Source organism: Rhinopithecus bieti, unplaced genomic scaffold (genome assembly GCF_001698545.2).
Source record: "Rhinopithecus bieti isolate Rb0 unplaced genomic scaffold, ASM169854v2 scaffold_42084, whole genome shotgun sequence".
In the NCBI taxonomy this organism is placed as follows: Eukaryota; Metazoa; Chordata; class Mammalia; order Primates; family Cercopithecidae; genus Rhinopithecus; species Rhinopithecus bieti.
This window is the reverse complement of record NW_016818934.1, coordinates 2,390,117-2,414,297: the sequence shown is the minus strand read 5'-3', so window position 1 is coordinate 2,414,297 and position 24,181 is coordinate 2,390,117. Positions and strand designations below refer to the sequence as shown.

At 41.4% G+C, this 24,181-nt stretch overlaps 1 protein-coding gene across 2 annotated transcripts in view; it reads left to right on the top strand.

Moving 5' to 3' along the window:
• The window catches only part of PSTPIP2 (proline-serine-threonine phosphatase interacting protein 2), a 99,925-nt gene that overhangs the window by 60,847 nt on the left and 14,897 nt on the right, over nucleotides 1-24,181 (top strand). For both annotated transcript variants that reach the window (XM_017857792.1, XM_017857793.1), the window contains exons 4-9: nucleotides 5,994-6,028; nucleotides 10,666-10,772; nucleotides 16,055-16,117; nucleotides 22,364-22,462; nucleotides 23,055-23,100; nucleotides 24,034-24,113. In XM_017857792.1, the coding sequence (XP_017713281.1) occupies nucleotides 5,994-6,028; nucleotides 10,666-10,772; nucleotides 16,055-16,117; nucleotides 22,364-22,462; nucleotides 23,055-23,100; nucleotides 24,034-24,113 (430 nt within the window). The remainder of the gene's footprint in view (nucleotides 1-5,993; nucleotides 6,029-10,665; nucleotides 10,773-16,054; nucleotides 16,118-22,363; nucleotides 22,463-23,054; nucleotides 23,101-24,033; nucleotides 24,114-24,181) is intronic.

The following is a 24,181-nucleotide window of genomic DNA, read 5'->3' as shown; positions in this document are numbered from 1 at the left end:
GAGGCGGAGTTTGGCTCTGTCGCCCGGACTGGCGTGCAGTGGCCGGCTCTCAGCTCACTGCAAGCTCCGCCTCCTGGGTTTACGCCATTCTCCTGCCTCAGCCTCCCTAGTAGCTGGGACTACAGGCGCCTGCCACCTCGCCCGGCTAGTTTTTGTATTTTTAGTAGAGACGGGGTTTCACCGTGTTAGCCAGGATGGTCTCGATCTCCTGACCTCGTGATCCGCCCATCTCGGCCTCCCAAAGTGCTGGGATTACAGGCTTGAGCCACCGCGCCCGGCCAAACCCAAAAATCTTGACACTCTCAGACATAGGAAATTAGCACAAAGAAGGTTTATTTTTTCATTGGTTAATCATACATTTTTGATGTTTTAAATGAAAATTTAAGAATTGGCCAGGCGCGGTGGCTCACACCTGTAATCCCAGCACTTTGGGAGGTCGAGGCAGGTGGATCATGAGGTCAGGAGATCGAGACCATCCTGGTTAACATGGTGAAACCCCGTCTCTACTAAAAAATACAAAACAAAATTAGCCGGGCGTGGTGGTGGGTGCCTGTAGTCCCAGCTACTCAGGAGGCTGAGGCAGGAAAGTGGCGTGAATCCCGGAGGCGGAGCTTGCAGTGAGCCGAGATTATGCCACTGCACTCCAGCCTGGGCGACAGAGCAAGACTCCATCTCAAAAGAAAAAAAAAAAAGAGAGAGAGAGAAAGAAAAGAAAATTTAAAAATCACAGAAAAGTAAAAAAATGAGCATAGTAAGTAGCTATATAGCTATATACCTATCACCTAGATTTTGTAGTTACTCATATTTGTCACCAAGATTTTACAATTATTTACAATGTAAATGCTTTAAACTTAAATCTGGAATCAGCTCTTTCTCCAAGAATACTTGGTTCTGTTCCTTTTAGTGATTAATTATATTTAGAGGCCAAATTTTCAGTTCTTTTTTTTTTTTTTTTTTTGAGTCAGAGTCTCACTCACTGCAACCTCTGCCTCTGGGGTTCAAGCAATTCTCTGCCTCAGTCTCCTGAGTAGCTGGGATTACAGGCGCTCACCACCACGCCCGGCTAATTTTTGTGTTTTTAGTAGAGACGGAGTTTCACCATCTTAGCCAGGCTGATCTTGAACTCCTGACCTCGAGATCCACCCGCCTCGGCCTCCCAAAGTGCTGGGATTACAGGCGTGAGTCATCGCGCCCAGCTGGATGATTTTGCTTATCCAGGGCCTAGCTAGGATTTTCCACCTCATTGGCTACCCTGAGAGACTCAAGCCTATGACGGGACCTGTTAGGGCTTAAGGCCAACGTCCTTTTTAAAAGAGTTGTAGAATAGTTTCCTTTTCCACAGTCAGGGAGAACACTGTGGAGAAGAGAGGGTGAATGTTGCTAGGCCACCATTCCCGTGGTTCAGATTCCATTCCTGGAATGTCATTTTGTCCTGAACATGAGGAATGACAATGAAGTGATGATGGGAGACAACAAAGCTGATGACAAAGGAAATGAAAATGGCGCTGCTCTTTAGGGGCCCTTCAGTCGGTCGCTGTGGTGGGAGAAAAGTTTTAAACTTGGCACAGGTAATTTTGCTGGAAGGCTGGCCTTTCAACCCTATGACTCACTATAGGGAAATAATTCCAGTTGTATCTCCTATCATACCTGTCTCTTTTTTTTTTTCCATACTTTGAAGACAAATGAGCATCACTGAAGAGTGGGTTTATTAATTCCACTTGACCATTGGTGCATTTGTTTGGATATGGACACTTTTATTTTTATTTTTGGTTTTGAACTGGAGTCTCACTCTGTCGCCCAGGCTGGAGTGCAGTGGTATCATCTTGGCTCACTGCAACCTCCGCTTCCGGGATTCAAATGATTCTTGTGCTTCAGCTTCCCAAGTAGCTGGGATTACACGCATGTGCCACCACACCTGGGTAATTTTTGTATTTTTAGTGGAGAAGGGGTTAAACCATGTTGGCCTGGCTGGTCTCGAACTCCTGACCTCAAGTGATCCTCCCGCCTTGGCCTTCCAGCGTGCTGGGATTACAGGGGTGAGCCACTGCACCCAGCCTCAATATGGACACTATTATAATGCATTGTACACCTTGAAAAATTGTATCATAAGATGGGTAAAGTGAATGGAGAATGTGCACTTAGACTGTCCTGCTTAGTGTATTTGTAATAGCTGGTACAAGTGTTCATGTGAGAAAAGGCAGAGAGAAAAAAGAACCTTTGTTTTGAGATAGAGGGGGGGAAATGAGGTAGTTGAAAGAAGGGGCCAGTTGGAAAATGCAGGGCCTTTAATTTCTANCCCACTCATAAGAGCAGGAAGACAATTCAGTCTCCATGTACTAGGGGTCCTCTGCTCCTCTGCTGATATTCAGACTTTATAAACTGTAGAATGACATGAATCAATGAACAAGACTAAACCATTCCTAACATCTTGGTAATGCAGTGTTCAAAAGATGTTCTTTTCAGATGCCTAGAGCAAGGCTAACCACCTGTTATACACTAACTAGTAATTGATCATCTATAACAATAGATAACATTGACTGGACACTGTTATGTGATTCCTACACATCATTTTGTTAAATCTCAAAATACCCTGTAATATTTTAAGTGCTATCAATATCCTCTCATTCCAATTAACCAAATCTCTGTGTGTGTCTATATACATATATATATATATATATATACATATCTAAAATGATGCATGATCTTATGCTGCTGTGGTAGGGGACTATGAGTTAACAAAATCCCAATCCTGTTTGGGTAGGTTGAGCGAGCACAGTCCACAGTTCCCTGAGATCAGCCTCCGTGAGAGTAGCAGTGAGCAAGAAAATTATCAGGGCCAAGGCACCTCCAAGGGGGTTCACTTAAGGAAGTGTAGGTTGGGGAAGAACTGAAATAATGGGCAAAGGGAAGTTGATTATGAGAGAGAGGATGGGGGAGATTGAGAGAAGGTATGAAAAATGAATCACGGTCTTCCATATCCACAACATGGTAGACTAGATATTGGGAAAGCCCTCCCATCGTAAAACACTTAAAATGCTAATTTAAAATGTATTTTAATGACTTAAGATAAAAATATGGCTATGCTGTCAAGAAAGTAAGGAAAATCCTTCCAGGCCAAAGATGAATCAAAGGTGTCTTTCAGTGCTCACTTAGCTCTCTGGATTCAAGCTTTTCTTCATCTCCTAAATCCCAGAGAAAGCCTAGAAACCAGAAGAGAAATAATGTCTTAATGAAAGGCTAAACTAGAGAAAAAAATCTCAATAAAAGATATCAAGTCATGCCTGTAATCCCAGCACTTCGGGAGGCTGAGGAGGGCAGGTGACTTGAGGTCAGAAGTTTGATACCAGCCTGGTCAACATGGTAAAACCCTGTCTCTCCTAAAAATACAAAAATTAGCTGGGCGTGCTGGTGGGCATCTGTAATCCCAGCTACTTAGGAGGCTGAGGCAGGAGAATTGCTCGAATGCAGGAGGCAGAGTCTGGGTGCCTGTGTGACCGAGTGAGACTCTGTTGCAGAAAAAAAAAAGAACAAGGAAAGATACCTCTCTAAGCCTTGATTATGAATGATGGAAGAGGTTGTATCTCCTGAGAATCTGTAATTACAAGCCAGTTATCTTGCAGATTTGGAGCTCCAAATTACCAAATTTCATCAGAGTGGTCTGAAGAATCCTAAGCTAAAAATTTAGTTTAGAGTGGTCCTGGGTGTCAACAGAAGCAATAAATAGCAGAATTAGACGTGCAAAATTGTAGATACTAGAACTAACAGATCTAAAAAACAAGTATATATGGTATGTTTAAAGAAAATAAAACAGTGAATTAACAGCATGAGTAGGGTGACTTTCAGAGGTATCCAAGAAATTTTGAAAGGGATTCAGATAGAACTTATATAAAGAAAATAGAAAATACTTAAAATAAAAATTCAGTATATGAGATGCATTAAGTAACACATTAACTATAATTGAAGAGGGAATTCAAAAACTAGAAATGAAAAAATCAGGGGAGACTGGGGACAAGGTTTGGGGAAATGTTGATCAAAGGATACAAAATTTCAATTAGGAGGAATAAGTTCAGGAGATCTATTGTACAACACAATGACTATAATAATAACAATGTATTATATTCTTGAAAACCACTAAGAGAGTAGATTTTAAGTGTTCTCACCACAAAAAGTGTAAGTACATGAGGTAATACATATGTAACTTAGCTCTATTGAACCATTCTACAATGTACATATTTCAAAACATTGTTTTGTACATGATAAACACATACAATTTTTATTTGTCAAGTAAGTAAATACATTTCAAAAAAGAAAAGAAATTATCTGGAATTAATCACAGAAAAAAATCAGAGGTTAAAAGTAAAGAAAAATTAAGAGACGTGGAGAATAGGATGAGAAGTTCAATGCAAACCTAACTAGAGTTCCAGAAGAGAGAACAGAAACAATGAGAAAAAATTTTTAAAGCAACAGAGCTTAACAATTTTCTATAATTGATGGGAGCCATAAATCTTCAAATTCAGGAAGCAAAATAAATCCCAAGAATGATAAATCAAAAGGAAATTCACAAGTACACAAGAATAGTCAAACTGAGTAAGATCCAAGTTAATGAAAAAGTCCTAAAGCATTCAGAAAGAATGATTACCTACTAAGGAACATTTATTAGAGCAACAGCTGATTTTTTCAACAGCAATGATGAAGCGAGAGACTGCAGAATTGTATCTTTAAAGTACTGAGGGGAAATAACTATCAACCTGGAAAATTATTTTCTTGGATAAATTATTTTCAAGAAAGAAGGAAAAATAAAGATGTTATCCAACAAAAAATTAGAGTTAACTATGAGCAGATCTTCAATAAAGGAATTTCTAAAAAATATACTTTAGGAAGAAGGAAAAGAATCCAGGACAAAAGGTCTGGAGTGCAAGAAGGAATAGTGAGCAAAGAATATGGCACATATGGATAAATCTAAACAGTTTATAAATAAATGGTATTAATGCCAACTTGGGTGATTTAAAAAACAAGATGGAGCCAAAATATTGGACATTAAAAGCTTATAACTTGTTAGGAAGGATCAGAGTTAAAACATTCTTAGGTATTTTATTGCTGAGGGTAAGTAAAATATTAACCTTGAGTAAGCAGATTCTTCCCCATCAAGCCACCAGATGAGAATGCAGCCTGGCCAATACCTTGATTGCTGCCTGTGATACTCTAAGCACAGGATCCAGCTAAACCATATTCAGACTGGCAATCCACAGAACTGTGAGATAATAAATGTGTGTTGTTTTATGCTGCTAAGTTTGTCATGCAGCAATAGAAAAATGGATACAATTTGTTTAATGTCTGTCTCCTCCATTAGACTCTGAGGTCTGGGATGAGGTCTGTCTTGTACGATTGATTTACTAACATCTGACACAATGCCTGGCCCCTGGTTTATGGTCAATAAATATATGATGATTGACTAAATGAATGTAAATTAATAAAAAAGGAGGCAATCAGGACTAGGTTTGAACCCTTCCTTTGTTGCTTTGTATTCGTATTTTGAATTGCTGTACTATTTATTTATTTATTTATTTTGAGATGGAGTCTTGCTGTGTTGCCCAGGCTGGAGTGCAGTGGTGCGATCTTGGCTCGCTGCAACCTCTACCTCACGGGTTCAAGTGATTCTCCTGCCTCAGCCTCCTTGTCATACTTTAAAGAATCACAGGTATTCTTATAAGAAAGGGTCATAACTCCTATACTATCATTGGAGACAATGAAACACAAAGAGTTTTGGCATATTGCTCTCCCCAAGTGAACAGTTGAAGAATTTCTTGTGCCTGGGATTGAGGAAACTGGACTTAAGAAGTCTTGGTCTTTTGCTGTCACTCTAGCTCATGGGCAAAAATTGGTCTGTAGGTTCTAAGTTAAGATACAGGCAGAGAGAAGCATGCAAAGGCATTATAATAAGATTGTGCAGAGAATTTCCAGAACTGAAATTATATATGTACTTGTCTTTTTAGCACCCTGAAGCGGGCCCTTGAAGTCTTCAAACAGCGTAAGTGATTTTTAAAAAAATATGTATTCACTGCCCTTGACAACCCCTTTTTAAAAAATATGTATTCACTGCCCTTGACAAATCCTGTGTCTGTTGTCAAGGGTGTGTTCTAATTTGAACAGCAGTTTCATAGTGGGTGAAAAAAAATTAGAGCAACTCCTAAGGTGAGACAAAGTGCTGCAGGCTCGAAATGAACTGGAGAACCTGCACACCTGCACATCTTGATGTGTGTTTGCTTTACTCAGAGCCGTGCTTCTTACACTTGCATTAGCATCAGAATCACCTGGAGGGCTTGTTACTGACACAGATTCCTGAGACCCAGGGTTTCTGATTCAGGAAGTCTGGAGTGGGGCCTGGGAGTCTGCGTGTCTCTCGTCTTCCCAAGTGTTGCTGAGGCCGCTGGTCCAGGGACCATGCTGGGAGAATGGTTGCCTCAGGGAATTGTCTATACTTCTTGGTTCTAAGACGGAGACACTCATCCAAGTGCTCCTCCACACCCACAGCTGCCTCAGCCAGACTGTCTACCAACCTAACCCCTGGTATGTTCTTCTGCTCAGTCTGGCTTCCTTCTCCCAGAGCCATCTCTGCAGGGCTTCAGACTTTGGGACTGTGTTGTGAGTGTCTTGCCATTTCTCCCAGATCACCAGACATTTGTATCTGGAATAAAGTTAACTACAGTAAGCATCGAAGGAAATATTGTCACTATTCCCTCACCTCTTACTCTGATCTGCCTGTGACCCCACCACTCACCTGGAACTGCCCTCTCCAAGGACACCAGCAAGCTTTGGGTCACTAAGTTTAGGGGACAATTTTGGGCCTCTTCTAGCTTGACTCTTCAACAGCATTCAGCACTGTTGTGCATTTCTTTCTTCTGGAAACCAGCATCCCTCTGACCCCCTTCGATTTTTTCCTGCTTCTCTGGCTACTTCTCTATCCCTTTCTATATTGCAGGTCCTCAGAGCTTGGTCCTAGCCCTTCTCTTCTCAGTCTGCCTAGAAAAGCATCCTCATCCCTGACACCAGCTATCATCTTTTCATAAAGAATCTACAGTTCTATATTTTCAGTCCCGAACTCTCTAAGGACCAGAACTTACATCCTGTTGCCTACTTAATGTTTCTTCTTGGGTGTTTCAAAGGCACCTTAAATTCAAAATATTTGCCGCTGAACTCATGATCTTACAGGATGATTGCCTAAGGAAGTTTGAGATCTGTTTATTTTTATTTTTTTAAAGTCAGGGCATCACTCTATCATCCAGGCTGGAGTGCTGCACAGTCACAGCTCACTGCAGCCTCACACTCCCAGGGTTAAGCGATCCTCCAGCCTCAGCCTCATGAGTAGCTGGGACCACAGGCATGCACCATTACGTCTGGCTAATTTTTTACTTTTCATAAAGATGGGGTCTCACTATATTGCCCAAACTGGTCTTGAACTCCTGGGCTCAAGTGATCCTCCTGCCTTGGCCTCCCAAAGTGCTGAGATTACAGGTGTGAGACACTGTACTCAGCCATTGAGATCTGTTTTTTTAGAACCACAACCTGTTGTTTCCTTAAGAATTCTTATTTATTTATTGTTTCCTTCCCAGGGTCAGGATGCTATGTCCTAAAAATGATCTCTTTTGGCCCAGTGCGGTGGCTCACACATGTAATCTTAGTGCTTTGGGAGGCCAAAGCGGGCAGATCACCTGAGGTCAGGAGTTCAAGACTAGCCTGGCCAACATGGCAAAACCCCATCTCTACTAAAAATACAAAAGTTAGCCAGGCATGTTGGCATGTGCCTGTAGTCCCAGCTACTCCAGAGGCTGAGGCACGAGAATCACTTGAACCTGGGAGGCAGAGGTTGTAGTGAGCAGAGATCTTGCCACTGTACCCCAGCATGGGCGACAGAGTGAGACTGTTTAAAAAAAAAAAAATCCCTTCTTCAGCCTCTCCTTCAGCATCTTAAGAGGAGAACCCAGTGGGAGGTAGTTCCCTCATGTTTGGATTTATTTTCTTGTTTGGAATGGAGCATTCTAATTTTATCATACTTCTTGAGAGTGGTAAAAGCTAATTTAGAAAGGAAATAGAAAGTCTTTGGAAACACCAATGTCACAATTGTCAGAGTTCATCTCTGTTGGGGTGAAGTTCTATTTCCCTTCATCTTTTTGAGGCTAAGGAGTCATTTTCTTCCTGTGTTGGTCGTCTTTGCTTTTCTTGGTATGAGAAATTATTATTTATTGGTATGAGTCTGGAGGGGAAATGGAAGACATAAGTCATAGTGTCCTCAGCATCCTTTCTTAATTTCTCAGTTCTCATTTCCACTTGGTGGCCTTTGATTATAACTGCAACTTGGAATTCAGCCAACAGATTTTTATTTAGTTCCTATTATCCTAATGTGATGACAAGCAGAAGTTGGGTGATCCAGGGTGAGACCCTGGCACTGTGGTTTTCAAGGGGTCCTATCCAGTTCTAATATTCTTCAGGCCTGTTACTCAGAACCTGCCTCTAAAGCTTTCTGTTTTTCAGAATACCTGGCCCTTCCAAGCTAAGGATTTTAACACAGCATAGTATGTTTAATGCATGCCTAAAGTATTTCTGTAGCTCACTGAGTAGTTCTAGATGTTCGTAAATGTTAGCTCAATATTCATTTTAACTTTTTCATAGAAGATGTCTTCTTCCCTCTGTAACTTGTCAGTGAATACATTTCTCAAGGTAGAGACAATATCTTTTCAGGTCCCTTATATGCACTGTAAGGCCAAGTATGGCGTGGCCCAAGGTCAAACCTCAGCATAGGCTAGGTCTCCTAAAAATTTTTTTGCCTGTACTCTACTTGTTTTCTTTTTCTAAAAAAAATAAGTTTTATTTTCTTATTAAAATAATATATATATTTATCTTAGAAATTCAAATGAGACAACTAGCTGCAAAGAAGATAGTAAGCACTGGAATTTTCACTTCTCAGTGATTGTCTCCAGACAGTTTAATGCGATTAAACATATATATGTATAGTATATATGTATTTATTCATATACATAAATAGTATGCCATGGCAGTGATCCACAATTTCTGGGATGGGGCCAGATATGTTTTTATATTGTTCTTAAAATGAAAACGATCATTTTAAAATCATGCTAGTGGTTTGGTATATATCTTTCCAGACCTTTCTCTATGCATTTACAACTCTCTCTCTCTCTCTCTTTTTTTTTTTTTGGAGACGGAGTCTCACTCTGTCACCAGGCTGGAGTGCAGTGGTGCAATCTCAGCTAACTGCAACCTCCGCCTTCCAGGTTCACGCCATTCTCCTGCATCAGCCTCCTGAGTACCTGGGACTACAGGCGCCCGTCACCATGCCTGGCTGATTTTTTGTATTTTTAGTAGAGACGGGGTTTCACCATGTTGGCCAGGATGGTCTCAATCATTTGACCTCGTGATCTGCCCACATTGGCCTCCCAAAAGTGCTGGGATTACAGATGTGAGCCACCGTGCCCGGCCAACTCTCTCTCCTTTAATTGTAGATGCACATGTATATATAGACATGAATGAATTTTTATGCTGTTATACTATACATATCTCTCTATAGTTTGCTTTTTTACTTAACGATGTATCATAGACAACTTTTCATTTCAATTCATATAGATCTGCCCCATTCTTTTACGTTTAAAAAATTTTATTTCTAAAAAATGCCAAATTTCCTCCAGAAAGGTTGTGCTGGTTTTTTTTTTCCCAACAATGATGTTTTGTTCCATGCTTGCCAATATCAAGAATTTTGTGCTTTAAAATTTTGCCCAATTGAAAGGTTTGCATTTTAAAATTCTGCGTTTTTTTTCAATAGTTTTAAGGCTGGGTATATTTCCAAATGTTTATTGGCCATTTAGCCACTCTTTTTTGAATTTCATGTTCTTTAACTGGTTTTTAAATACTGGAATATGTATTTTTCTTTTGATTTGTGGAAGCTCTTTGGATATAACTATTTGCTCTTTGTTATGTAAATTGCAAATATGTTTCCAGTTTGTCATATATCTTTTAACCTTCTTCAAGGTTGTTTTGATACCCACAAGTTTAAATTTTTTTCTTACCTCAATCTGACCATCTTTCAGTCTTTCTAGCTTTATCTGTCAGTCTTTTTAGCTTTAATGCCATGCTTTGATTTGTTTTCTTAGAACAAGAATTTCTTCTTTTCTATTACAAAGGCAGGCCATGTTCCTTGTAAAGATCTTAAAAAATTAGGGGAAAAATCACAAATAATCTTTCTACCCAGAGATAACTATTGGTAACCAAAATTTTGGCATATGACCTTTCTTATAAATGTTCAGGCTCATGAGACATTAGAGATAGAAGGAACCTTAGAGGTCATCTACAGAGAATGAAGAATCAAATTTGAAATTGTGGTGGCTTTGGTAATGTCTCCTAGGATGTAACCTTCGTGAAATGGGATTTTGGCTGCTTTTCTCCCTAGTCCTGGGCACCCTAGGTTAGTAACAGTTAGTGGTAGGAGGCAAAGTGCTGGAAGTATGGAGAGTTCAATAAATGTTGGTGACCAAATGAAGTGATGTTGATTTTACCACTTACTCCAGTATTTTGTATATACATATTTATTTTGTATGATTTTATATATTTTAATTCAGACATATGTAGACCTTGATTTTTTAAAATTCTTTTTTGCAGAAGTAGACAGTGTGGCACAATGTCACATTCAGCTTGCACAGAGTTTAAGAGAAGAGGCCAGGAAGATGGAAGAATTCAGGGAAAAGCAAAAACTACAACGGAAAAAGGTTGGATTTGCATATGTGTTAAGGTGTTTCCTTTCCTCCTGTAGAAAACTACAGGCTTGTTTGTTTGTTATACTCCTCAGCTCAGCTCCTACCATCATACAATCATGACCTGAGACATTACTTATTGAAGCCCCCACCTGGGGACTCAATCCAGATGGGTATATGCATTTCTACACCCCAGGCCAGTTGTCCTTTTTTAAAGTTCATGTAGGAATCAGGGGTCCAGCTTGCATTCCTCTTCTTTTCAGGTCTGCTGCCACTATTCAGACTATGAATGGAAAGGCGAAACCCTCTGACTTCAATAGAATCTAGTACATCCCAGCTGGAGGGCTCCCAAACCACACTCGTCATCCTGGACAAGACAATAGGGAAAGGGAGAAGTAGTGGAAGAGTCCCGCTCCCCCTGAAGACCATAGTGTAGTCCAACTATTCTACTGTACAAATGGGAAAACTGAAGGCCTGGGAACTCCAAGTCCTTTTGTCTTCAAAGCGGCTATACATAGGCTCTTTTTCATTCATGAGATTTACTCTGACCAACTACATGGAAGAAGACAAGGGTGAACAAGAGTTAATAAAACTGACAAATGTTTGGGATCAAGAGAAGAAGTCCAGGTTTATATCAAAGTGTTAGTTAGACTAGACCAGCCACAACTCTATTCTTTTCTATTTTGCTCCTGAAAGACTGGATATTCAGGCTGATCTTGCAGCCATGTAGGGTCCTTATAGAATTTTTTTATGTGTCTGGTTTTCAAGACTGGAACCTGGGCCTCACATGGGAGACAAGCTCTTCTCTATCTGGCACCCAAAAATGTCTACCCAGGTCTCCCGGCACAGCTCTGCGTGACTTTTGGTGACCTCTTTCACCCTTCCTGGGGGTCCCTTTGAAAACTTTTCCTTATCCTGGGCCTGAGCTTGCTGTCTACAATGAGCATGTCCGATAAATAGCCAGCTGTTAAGGCTGATTCTACCCTGACCTCAGTCTCAGCAACTTTGCCTGTGGCTCTAAGTTGGAGTCTAGGTCCAGCTTCCCTGGCGGCCACTGGCCTCTATTGTGGGAGGCAGCATCCTAAGAACCTGCCTGCCTTACCCCTATTGCTGTTTCACCAGCTGCCTTTAGCACACTACTGCCTCTTCCATCTCACACCTGTACTTGTACTGTGCCTTTTACCAGGAAGGAAGGGTAGAAATGAACATGGGAACACCCTGTCAAGTGCTTTGACATATTCTCTCAAGCTTGATGTATCAGGTTTGAGGAGTGCCTCTGAAAAAAAGGCTCTGAAGCCTTTTTCAGAGCAGAAATAGCATGTCTATTAAACCCATTGGATGGTCAGACCCTTTTGGCTGACATAGCCAGGACTGCTCACCCCTCTAGGGGAATTACAATTTTCGGAATCAAAATGCCTTAGACAACCAGAGTCTATGCACACTTGATTTCCCCTCAGAGGAGAGGAGAGGAGAATCATTTCCTTGCATGTTTTCAGTGCTCTTGGTAGCCCTAGGCCTTTCAGGGAGAGTTTTGTTAATTTTGCAAGGTTTCTGAAACTTCCTCATCCTAATAAGCTACACAGACCAAATTATTTTAAGCTAGACCTGAACTCTGCTCTGAACTGTGTTAAGCAATTGTGTAAGTCACCTGTGCTCAGTCCCCTGCCACCCTCTAAGTTCCCTTTATTCTGTGTGCTCTCTACAGTGGGAAAATGCCTTCAAAGCTAGCTTTCTTTGAGAAGTCCAAATTTTATTAATAAAATTGTAATTACTTCTGTCAAAATGAACTCTGGGTTTTACCACTTCCGTATTTAGCTAGGTTTTTTTTTTTAACATAAAACTTTGGGAGAAAATGTGCCAACGCTAACTTCTCATTTTTCACTGGTCGGACGCACGCTTTGGTCTTTCGCTTCTTGGAAATTAAGCCATTTCCACTTAAGGAAAGCCATCAGTTGGTTTCTTTCAGGAAATGGGGGCGCAGGAGGTGCAGGTCCTGGAAGGGCTGGCCAGAACTTCATGGTGTGCTCCCTTGCAGCTAATGTTTTATGAAGGTGGTGACCAAGACGTACACGGTCATCCTTCTCTCACTAAGCATGAGAGCAGGGCCAGACAGATGGATGTGACCCAGGAATCATGGTAAAGCGTGATGTGCCTTACATGATGCAGGGGAGGAGGAAGGCGCCATCTGAACACACAGTGGAAACACGTAATGTCATCTGGAGGCTTGGGAAGGCCTCCTGGAGGAAGGACATTGATGCTAAAACCACTGGGGTGAGAGGCTACATAGAGGAGTGAGACACTCACCCCAGGGGGTCGGCAGGGTAGGAGCCATTCTCAGCGGTCTTGACACTTGAGGGTCATGAGGTTTCTTCCCCAGTCCATACCTGTCTGTAGCATGACAATGACAACACATGATCAGACACTCTGTCCTCTGGTGCTCACATGGTTTTATCACCTCAGTTGAGATTGGGATGGTCATGGGAGAGTTTCGTGCTGCCTGTGTGGAGAGCCATCTCCAAAGAAAGGAACCTCTGTGGTTACAGAGGCGATGCTTCCAGTTTCTAGAATACAGCTTAAGGCTGGGCACGGTGGCTCATGACTGTAATCCCAGCACTTTGCCAAGGTGGGCAGATCACTTGAGGTCAGAAGTTTGAAACCAGACTGGCCAACATGGCAAAACCCCGTCTCTACTAAAAATACGAAAATTAGCCAGGTGTGGTGGCTCATGCCTGTAATCCCAGCTACTCGGGAAGCTGAGGCAGGAGAATCGCTTGAAACTGGGGTGGGGGGTGGGCAGAGATCATGCCACTGCACTCCAGCCTGGGCAACAGAGTGACACTCTGTCTCAAAAAAACAAAAAATAAAAATGAAAAATAGAATACAGCTTGAGTGTGAGTAGAGAGAAAAATGGGCCATGAAGCAGCTATTCCAATAGTTTCTCTCAGGGTTGTAGGGCCACTTGCAAATCTCTTCTTCCTTTCCCCTGTCTTGCTTTTCCCCATCCTATGACAGAGTTGGTTGTGTTTTTGCATTACTTTGTGTTATCAGTAATAAAACCCAATCATATTTCCATTGGATTTGGTCTGGGCAGAAAGTCTGAGTCTCAGAAGAGACACTGCCCTGAGGAACTCTGAAAGGGCACCTTTGGCTTACTGGGGTCACCACAAATAAGTACCCTATAAGTGAATATGGACATAAGGACACATAAATCCAGGTGGTGTAGCAGACAGAGCTGGACCTGATGTCTCTGACACTAACTCACGAGTGACCTTGAGCAAAGCATCTCACCTCTTGGGCTCCAGGGTCCACGCCTGTTAGGTTAGGGAGGTGGAGGGATGCTTTCTAGATTCCTGCCAAGTTTCAAAGGCCAGGAATCCATGAAGGCAGAGAGAGGAGTGATAGGAGGGGAACAGGCTTGGCTGGTGGTGGAATGTTGCAGCCACCTGAGAGATGTTTGAAGCAAGTGTTATGGAGAACTTACAGGTAAGGTGGCCTAGCTGGGGCCACAAAATATAATATAGTAGCAGCTCCCAACTGTAAGAGTGGCCATATGTGTATTCAGACTAGAAAAAAACCTTGGAACAGACCAGCGTTACTAACTGATCTGCTCTGTGTAGCCTGGGAAAATTGGTAAAGATTATTAAATAAATAAACCCAGCTTCTCCTCCTGGCAGAGGGACACAGTCATGCATGTGGACTGCAGGTTCCTGACTGCAGTGGCAGGGATCTGCCATGTGACTTTTCATGCTGGGCTCCTCTTGGAACCTTGTCTGTTCTCTATGTCTCTGCTGTCTTCGCCATTAGCAGGTGAATGGCCAGCACCTGGCAGCTGACTTTCACGTGGGCTGGAAGACGACTGCTGGATTCTCTGAGGGCTCATTTGAAGCTCCTCCAAGGGAATTTCATGTACTCCACAAAGCTCATATTTAAAGTGAGACCATTCCCAATATTCCATTCAGATATCTTCAAAATTCTTCGAACAATGTTTGTGTGTTATAGTAGCAGACAAAAACTTAAGTTTTGTGTGTCTGGAAGGAACTACATTTGAATTGTATTTTCAATATTATTTTGGCACAGTGTTAGTGTCATTGCTCATTTTGAATTATTGCATCTTTTCGTTGCTTACAGCTTGGTTTTATAGAGCTATCATAAGGATAATGATAGTCTAGAGTAACAGTGAGAAACAAGGGCACTGGGGTCAGGGCTCCTGGGTTCAAATTTCAATTCTATTACTTGCTGACTGTGTTACTTTGGGGTATGTTAATTAACTTCAGTACCATCAGGAAAATGGGAGTGATAGTACTCACATAGCTGTGATGCATGAAAACTGCTTAGCATGTAAGTGCTTGATAAATGGAAGCTACTACAATTATGTCTGGGAGGTACATCTTTATTATTAACACCATTATTTTCGGTAACAAGTATTAACAGCACAGCCACAATAAAGGATTTACTCCCAGCGAGGCATTTACCTCACTTGAATGGGGTATAAAAAGTAGCAGGGCTGGGCGCGATGGCTCACACCTGTAATCCCAGCACTTTGGGAGGCCGAGCCGGGTGGATCACCTGAGGTCAGGAATTTGAGACCAGCCTGGCCAACATGGTGAAATCCCATCTCTACTAAAAGTACAAAAATTAGCTGGGTGTGGTGGTGCAGGCCTGTAATCTGAGCTACTCTGGAAGCTGAGGCAGGAGAATTGCTTGAACCCAGGAGGCAGAGGTTGCAGTCAGATGAAATCATGCCACTGCACTCCAGCCTGGGCGACAGAGCGAGACTCTGTCTTAAAAATAAAATAAAATAAAATAAAAAGTGACAGAACAGTTTCTTTTAGTTGTCTTACAAACTCTTTTTTCCTTCATACTTACCGGGCGCCCTGATGGTCATGGATGTGTCACTGATGGGCTGCAGAAGTGATAGAAGTACCGAATTTAACTGTGCTGATGTATGCTTAAAGAATAAAGACCTCCTTTAAAATATAAATGGCACTTTAAGAAAAGTTTTAAAATTCCTTTTTGAAACCAAAGTGCCTTGATTCCGGATTTTACCAAAGAGACTGCTCTGAGTTGATCAGTGACTCTTCACGGTGTCTGAGAGTTCAGGCTTTGGTGTTTGCCTGTACAAGTTCAAAGATGGGCCCCGTTATTAGCTGGGAATAAGACCTTGGGCAAAATGTTTGGTCTCTCTTTCCTGAAGATTGTGAGATGTGGGTAATCATTTTGAACACTTAACCCTCAAGATAAACTGCTATTGATAATGATTTCTGTTTTTATTAATAGTGCTTATGATCTCTTTACAGACAGAGCTTGTAATGGATGCCGTCCATAAACAAAAGAGCTTACAATTCAAGAAAACCATGGATGTGAGTCACATTTTATTGTCTTTTTTGGGATAATGGTGACATTTTCTGAAATCCTGTGCTGTGTATGAACATATTCCTACTCAAATAATGTTTCAAAAATGTTATTATTTATTAGTGCGGTGTTTTAGGGAAAACAACCTTAAATGCTTTGGGTTTTCTTTTTTGTTGTTGTTGTACATGTTATTACATTACCCAGAGATTAAGCTCAGTACCCAATATTTATCTTTTTTGCTCCTCACCCTCCTCTCACTCTCCCTCTCAAGTAGACCCCAGTGTCTGTTATTTCCTTCTTTATATTCAAAGTTCTTATCATTTAGCTCCCACTTATAAGTGAGAACATGTGGTATTTGGTTTTCTGTTCCTGCATTAGTTTGCTAAGGACAATAGCATCCAGTTCTATCCATGTTTCCTCAAAAGACATGATTTCATTCTTTTTTATGGTTGCATAGTATTACATGGTGTGTATGTACCACATAATCTTTATCCACTCTGTCATTGATGGGCATTTAGGTTGATTCCGTGTCTTTGCTATTATGAATCTTGCTGCAGTGAACATTCACGTGCGTGTGTCTTTAGGGTAGAATGCTTTATATTCCTCTGGGTATATACCCAGTAATGGGATTGCTGGGTCCAATGGTAGTTCTGCTTTTAGTTCTTTGAGGAATCTCCATACTGCTTTCCATAATGGTTGAACTAATTTATACTCCCACCAACAGTGTATAAGGTTTTTGTCTTTTTAAGGCCTTGGAAAGATTGAAAGTGACACTGATAGTGGAAATGCAACGGGGTTATCTTTCTGGTAACCCGAGAAAATATAGCAAGTCAGTTAAAATATTTTAGGCAAATATATGAAAACATATATAGTGTACAATACCCTTTATCTTGTTGAATTTGCAATTTACCCTGTTACTATTTTGAATCTTGATTGCTTACCTATTTTATTGAGTGATCCCTTTCTGTTTTAAGATATCTGAAGATTATAAAAACCTTTCCTTGAAGTAATTTGTTTAAAAACTGCTTGGTAAGATAGAGATTGGACAAGTTGCTAGAAATCTCTCTCTAGCTTTTATGAATCTGTTGACTCTGGATACAACAAACTCTTATTAGAACATGTATGACTCCATCTTTATACAGAAATATCATCATGATCCTCTATGAGTAGGACATAACAGGGAAGTGTTACCAGGTTGATAACATATGCAATCTGTTCTGCTGCATTCTTTTTCTCTTTGATGCAGAAATCCCTCAAAAATAATTGATAAATAGGGAATGATATCAGTGTAATACAGAAATAGTGTTGGTTGATAGATGATTTTTCCCAGACCTTTATATTTTAAGGAATCTGGGGCAAGCTTTTTTATAATGAAAGAGAAAGGCTTATCCAAATATAACTTTCTGGTTAGGTACAGTGGCTCACGCCTGTAATCCCAGCACTTTGGGAGGCCGAGGTAGGTGGATCACCTGAGGTCAGGAGTTCAAGACCAGCCTGGCCAACATGGCAAAACCCCGACTCTACTAAAAATACAAAAAAAAAAATTAGCCAGGCGTGGTGGTGTGTGCCTGTAATCCCAGCTACTTGGGAGGTTGAGGCAGGAGAATTGCTTGAACCCAGGAGGCAGAGGTTGCGGTGAGCCGAGATCATACCGTTGCACACTCCAGCCTGGGCAACAAGAGTGAAACTCTGTTTCAAAAAAACAAAACAAAACAAAACAAAAACAACTCTGAAAGGTGGAGAGAAGAAGGCACACTAGCTAGTGACCTTGGACTCAAAGAGCAACCTGACAAGCAGTTCCCTGGGCTTTCTTTTTGCCTCATTTGTCGCAGGCTGAGTGCCAAAGAAGCAGGCATCCCAGAAATGCCAACGATCATACACCAAAATAATAATAATAATAATAATAATAATAATTTTAAAAAAAAGCTCCAAGAAAAGCCTGTTCTCTCCAGCCAAAAGACCAGAAAAGGGGCAGCCTAGCAGGACAGAAACTTTAGAAAATAACCATTGTACTGCAGCCAAACACCACATAAAAAAAACTGGGGCCCCACCTCCACACATCAGCAAAGGCCAAGTGGAGAGTCTAAACTTCCACCACACCAGGCTGTAGAGAGCACCCAACTCCCCAGCCAAGGTGGCATCAGAGAACAAATAGGGAACCAGGACTTTCACTCCCACCAGGAGGTAACAGAGCCTCCTCTACACAGTATCAGTGGGAACCATGTGGGGAACCCTGATTCCACCTGCACGAGGAAATAATGACATATACCCTTTCCCTGCTGGGATGTTGTCCAAGGAGGTCTAATGGAGAGTGAGAACTTTAACCACTTTCCAGCAGTAACTAGGTCACATACACTCTGTGGTGTCAGTGGAGACCAAGGAGGGGAAACCTGGACTTTCACACTCACATGGCAGTAATGAGATGATGCCTCACCTTCCCCTGCTGGAGTGGTGTCCAGAGCAAGCTAGCTAAAATAGAAGCCTTAAATAAAATCCACAGTCTTGCAACGTAATACCAAAAATTCCCCCAAATCAATCAAATATCACTCTTCAAACCAGAAAGATACGAAACTGCTGAAAAAAAAAGACCATCAATAGACGCCAAGATCTAGATAACAGAGATGTTGGAATTCTGCGATGAAGATTTTACAGCATTCATTAGAAAAATATTCAGCAAGCAATTACAAAGACACTTTTTTTTTGAGATGGGGAGTCTCACAATGTTGCCCAGGCTGGCCTTGAATTTCTGGACTCAAATGATTCTCCCACCTCAGCCTCCTGAGTAGCTGAAATTACAGGCATGTGCCACTACACCTGATTCACACTTGAAACAAGTGAAAGAAACAAAGAAAGGACTGGCAAAGAAATAGAAAAGCTCAGCAAAGAAATGGAAGATATAAAGAAGAACCAAATGGAAATTTTAGAACTGAAAAACATAATAATCAAAATTTTAGAAAACCCATTATATGGGCTTAAGAAGAGAATGGAAGAGACAGAAGAAAGAATTGGTTAACTGGAAGACAGAATAATAGAAATTATCAGACATGAACAACAGAGAGAAAATAAGCTGAAAAAAATTAACAGAGCCTCAGGGACTTTTTGCACTGTAAGAAAAGATCTAACACTAATGTGTCTGTGATACGAGAAGGCGAGGAGAAGGAAAGTGGGCTGAAAAAGCCCAGCTTTAAGTCATTATTTGAAGAAATAATGGCTGAAAAATTTCTAAATTTAGCAAAAGACATAAACCTACATATCTAAGAGGCTGATTAAACTGTAAACAAGATAAACCCAAAGAAATCCATACCAAGACATATAGTTGAACTTCTGAAAACTAAATGAGAGAGAAATGACGCCTTAACTAAAAGGGAAAACCAATGACAGCAGATTTCCTATTAGAAACCATGGAGACCATGAAGAAGTAGCCCAACATATCGCATATGCTGAAAGAAAAGAACTGTTAAGACATAACCCTATATCCAGTGAAAATATCTTCTAAAATGAAGGGGATGATAGCATGATATGGTGATTATAGTCAATAATCACTTAATTGCATATTTTTAAATAACTTAAAGAATGTAATTGGATTGTGTGTAACTAAAAGGATAAATGCTTGAGGGGATAGATGCCGCATTCTCCATGATGTGCTTATTTCACATTGCACGCCTGTATCAAAACATTTCATATACCCCATAAGTATATAAACCTGCTATGTACCCACAAAAATGTTTTTAAATTAAAAAAATAATGAAAGGGAGACAGAAAATAGAATGGGGAAAGGGCTGCTAAGGGCTGGGGAAAGAAGAAGTTGAGATGTTATTGTTTAATGGGCATAGAATTTCAGTTTTATAAGATAAAGAGAATTTTGAAGATGGATGGTGGTGATGGTTACATAACTTTATAAATGTATATAATACCACTGAATTGAACACTTACAGTGGTTACAATGGGAGAAAATATGCAAATTATTCATCTGACAAGAGACTAATATCCAGAATATATACAAAGAACTCAAACAACTCAGCAGCAAAGAAAAAAACAAACAATTGGATTAAAAAATGGGCAACGGATCTGAGTAGACATTTCTCAAAAGAAGACATACAAATGGCAAGCAAATATATTTTGTAATGCTCAACATCACTGATCATCAGAGAACTGTAACTCAAAACCACAATGAGGTACCATCTCACCCCAGTTAGGATGGCTGTTATCAAAAAGACAAAAAATAACAAATGCTGACAAGGATTTAGAGAAAAAGGAACTCCTACACACTGTTGGTGGGAATGTAAACTAGTACAGCCACTATGGAGAACAGTATGGAGATTTCTCAAAAAAACTACAAATAGAATTACTATATGATCTAGCAGTCCCACCATCAGGTGGGACTGATCCAAAGGAAAAAAAATCAGTATATCAAAGGGTTTATTTCGCTTAACATAATGTCCTCCAGGCTTATCCATGTTGCCACTGATGACAGGATTTCATTCTTTTTATAGTGGAATAGTGTTCCATTGTGTATATGTGCCTTATTTTCTTTATTTATCTTAGTCAACCATTCTTTCTCATCATTTTTATTTATTAGCTAACTGTTTGATTCACAGTTTTGTTGGTTTTCTTCCTACTTCCTGGAATTAAGATAAAGCAGCTTTGGTGTTTAAAAAAGTCTTTGCTTTCATAGATGAAACAGAAAATTATTTTTATGATTCACTAATGAATATAGTTTGTGAACTGTTTCCATAATACCGGTGGTAATGGTAGCACATGATAGACCATGGCCTACGTTTAAACTACATAAAACAGAATTCTTTAAATAAAAAAGGAACACTGGCTGGGCACAGTGGCTCATGCCTGTAATCCAGCACTTTGGGAGGCCAAGGCAGGTGGATCACCTGAGGTCAGGAGTTTGAGACCAGCCTGGCCAAGATAGTGAAATCCTGTCTCTACTAAAAACACAAAAATTAGAGGGGCATGATGGTGCTTGCCTGTAGTCCCAGCTACTAGGGAGACTGAGGCAGGAGAATCACTTGAACCTGGGAGTCAGAGGCTATAGTGAGCCAAGATCGCACCACTGCACTCCCGCTTGTGTGACAAAGCTAGACTCTGTCTAAATAAATAAGGAAAACGACTATCTTTAAGCAAAATAAATGATGGCATTGGTACCCTGCCCGCTGTTCACATGCTGTGGTGAATATAGAGGCTTCATTAGAATTAGAGTGAGTTGGTACCAAATAACCAAGGGATTGTACATGCATTCTGAGGATTATGAATGTTTTATAAATTTTAGACCACACGTTTTAGAGTTAGGTAAATATTTTAATTGTTGTTGTTGTTATTGTTATTTTGAGATACAGTCTCACCCTTTTGCCCAGGCTGAAGTGCAGTGGCATGATCATAGCTCACTGCAGCCTTGAACTCCTAGGCACAAGCAACCCTCCCAGCTCAGCCTCTCAAGTAGCTGGGACCCCAGGTGTGTGCCACCATGCCTAGCTAAGTTTTGTGTTTTTTGTAGAGATGGGGTTTCACCCACTTTTCCCCGGTTTGTCTTGAACTTCTGTGCTCAAGCAATCCACCCACTTAAGCCTGTCAAAGTGTTGGGATTATACGGGTGAGCTGTGGTGCCTGGCCTTAATTTTGTCTATTTCAAATTCCATCTTTCATTTCAGTCCATTTTTTTTTTTTTTTTTTTTTTTTTTTGAGACAGAGTCTCACTCTGTTGCCCAGGCTGGAGTGCAGTGGCGTGATCTCTGATCACTGCAAGCTCCGCCTCCCGGGTTCACGCCATTCTCCCGCCTCAGCCTCCTGAGTAGCTGGGACTACGGGTGCCCGCCACCAAGCCCGGCTAATTTTTTTTGTATTTTTAGTAGAGATAGGGTTTCACTGTGTTAGCCGGGATGGTCTTGATCTCCTGACCTTGTGATCCACCCGCCTCGGCCTCCCAAAGTGCTGGGATTACAGACATGAGCCACTGCGCCCGACCTCATTTCAGTCCATTTTGAAAGCTCATGTACTTTATGTTGCCAAATAGGAGTTATTACTTCCTTGATCAGGTTGCCGCTATTACATAATTTGAAAAAGGGCTAGAGAGAGAGAGTGGGCTTTCAAAGACTTAGAAAAAAAAGCATCTGCCCTCTGGGAGCCCATGGCTTAGAGACAGTCAGAGGGCCCTGTCCATGCTGGACTTCCTGGGCCAAGGGGGCTGCATTTCAGGGTTACACTCTGTTTATTTGTTTTGCTTATCTTTGTTCATAATGACAAAGGCAAAGAAGAACTATGAGCAGAAATGCCGGGACAAAGATGAGGCAGAACAGGCCGTCAGCCGGAGTGCCAACCTGGTGAACCCGAAGCAACAAGAAAAGGTACCCGGGAGGGCTGACAACCCAAAAAATCCGAGATTGACCAATATCAGGCTAAAGCCAGTTATGAATATTCATAAGAAATGAACCTGTACCCTAAACCCCTGGCAATATCTTCCTTCACGTATCGGGGTCTTCTGAACCTGAAAAACCACTGCCACATTTTTGGGGGTTGGGGGAAGAGTGATAGAAGCACGGTTATGAGGGAGGGAGTTGGGGTGATAAGAGGTTGGAGGGGTTTCCCAGTTGTTTTCATTTTTCTTAAATACTCAGCTTATGTATTCTTTGTAGTCATGTTGCCTTTTGCTTGGGTGGACTACAAATTTAATTTTGTAAAATCTAGATACAAGATTTCTGCAACGAGAGGACTGGGTGTGTCTTTAGAAAGACACTGGGTAAGATGCTTTATGGATATTTTTCAAGACTGATAAGATTGCAGGCCACGTTGAATTATTTGCTCACGAGGGAAATGTACATAGGACTTGCACTAGACCTGGTCTCTTCATAGTTACTGCTTTTCAATCTGTTTTGCCTATGGAAGCCTTGTCCAGCATTCCCAATGCTTGCTATTTTTTTTTTCTGTTTGTTTTCACAGCTTTTTGTGAAACTGGCAACTTCAAAGACTGCAGTAGAAGACTCCGGTGAGGGGCAGTTCCTACGAATGGGGGAGAGTTGCTGGTGGGGTCTATGTTATCCTAAATGTGTCCCTGAGAAAGGGAGTTTTATATACCTTAAAGAGAGAATATAAGGATATTCAGCAGGATTAGTGAGATATCAGAAGGGAAAAAGGGAGGAAGGAAGGGAGGGAAGAAAGAAGGGAGGAAAGGAAAGAAGAGGAGAGAGGAAGGGAGGGTGTATTAGAATTCCGGAAGGTGGGAGGAGGCTATGAGGCAGCCGTTTCTGGCTGCTGTCTGCTTAGATCTTGCTGCCTTACATGGGAGTAAGTGGTGATGGTGCAGTCATGTGGTAGCGGCTTTGCAATAAGGTGCTTCCTCTGATGTATTGGTAGCCCTTATCTGCTGTGAAACAGCCAAGCTGCAAGGCCTTGTTATCACTGAAATATAAGACCCAAACCAGGCGTTTGCAAAAGCTCCTAATTCCCAGAATATCTTGCCGGAAATATCCCTTGTAACTGTGGTCATGTAAGATCTTAATCTTTACATTAGAAACTAAAGTAACTTGGTGCCCCTTTAGGGCCCAAGGTAGTTCTCTTCTCTGCACCCTTCCTCAGACAATTCTGAAAATGAAAAGTGATGGGAAGTATTGAGGTAGAATTAGACAAAGAAAACTTTGCTGAGGTTTCTTATCAGCTTTCACTTCTCCTTCCTTAGAACATTTCTTTCTCAATGTTTGGTCCAATGTGTAAAAAGACAGTGACACTCTGCTTCACCTGCTTCACCAAATATGATGGGGGTGAGAGATGCAATAACTCCCAGTGCTCAGAGTCCTGGGGGCCTTGTGAGCTGAGCACAACTCGGATGAGTTTCTTTTGCCATCTGAGATGAGCCTGTGGGGGTATCTGCGAGCCATCTTCCTGTCTAGTTTCTGACCCAGGTCTCTCCCTTCTGTTGCAGACAAAGCATACATGCTGCACGTCAGCACCCTGGATAAGGTCCGAGAAGAGTGGCAGAGTGAGCACATCAAGGCCTGTGAGGTATCCGTAACGGGAAGCTGCTCAGGACTGCGGGGCGGGGGTGCGGGGGGTGTAACAGGAAGCTGCTC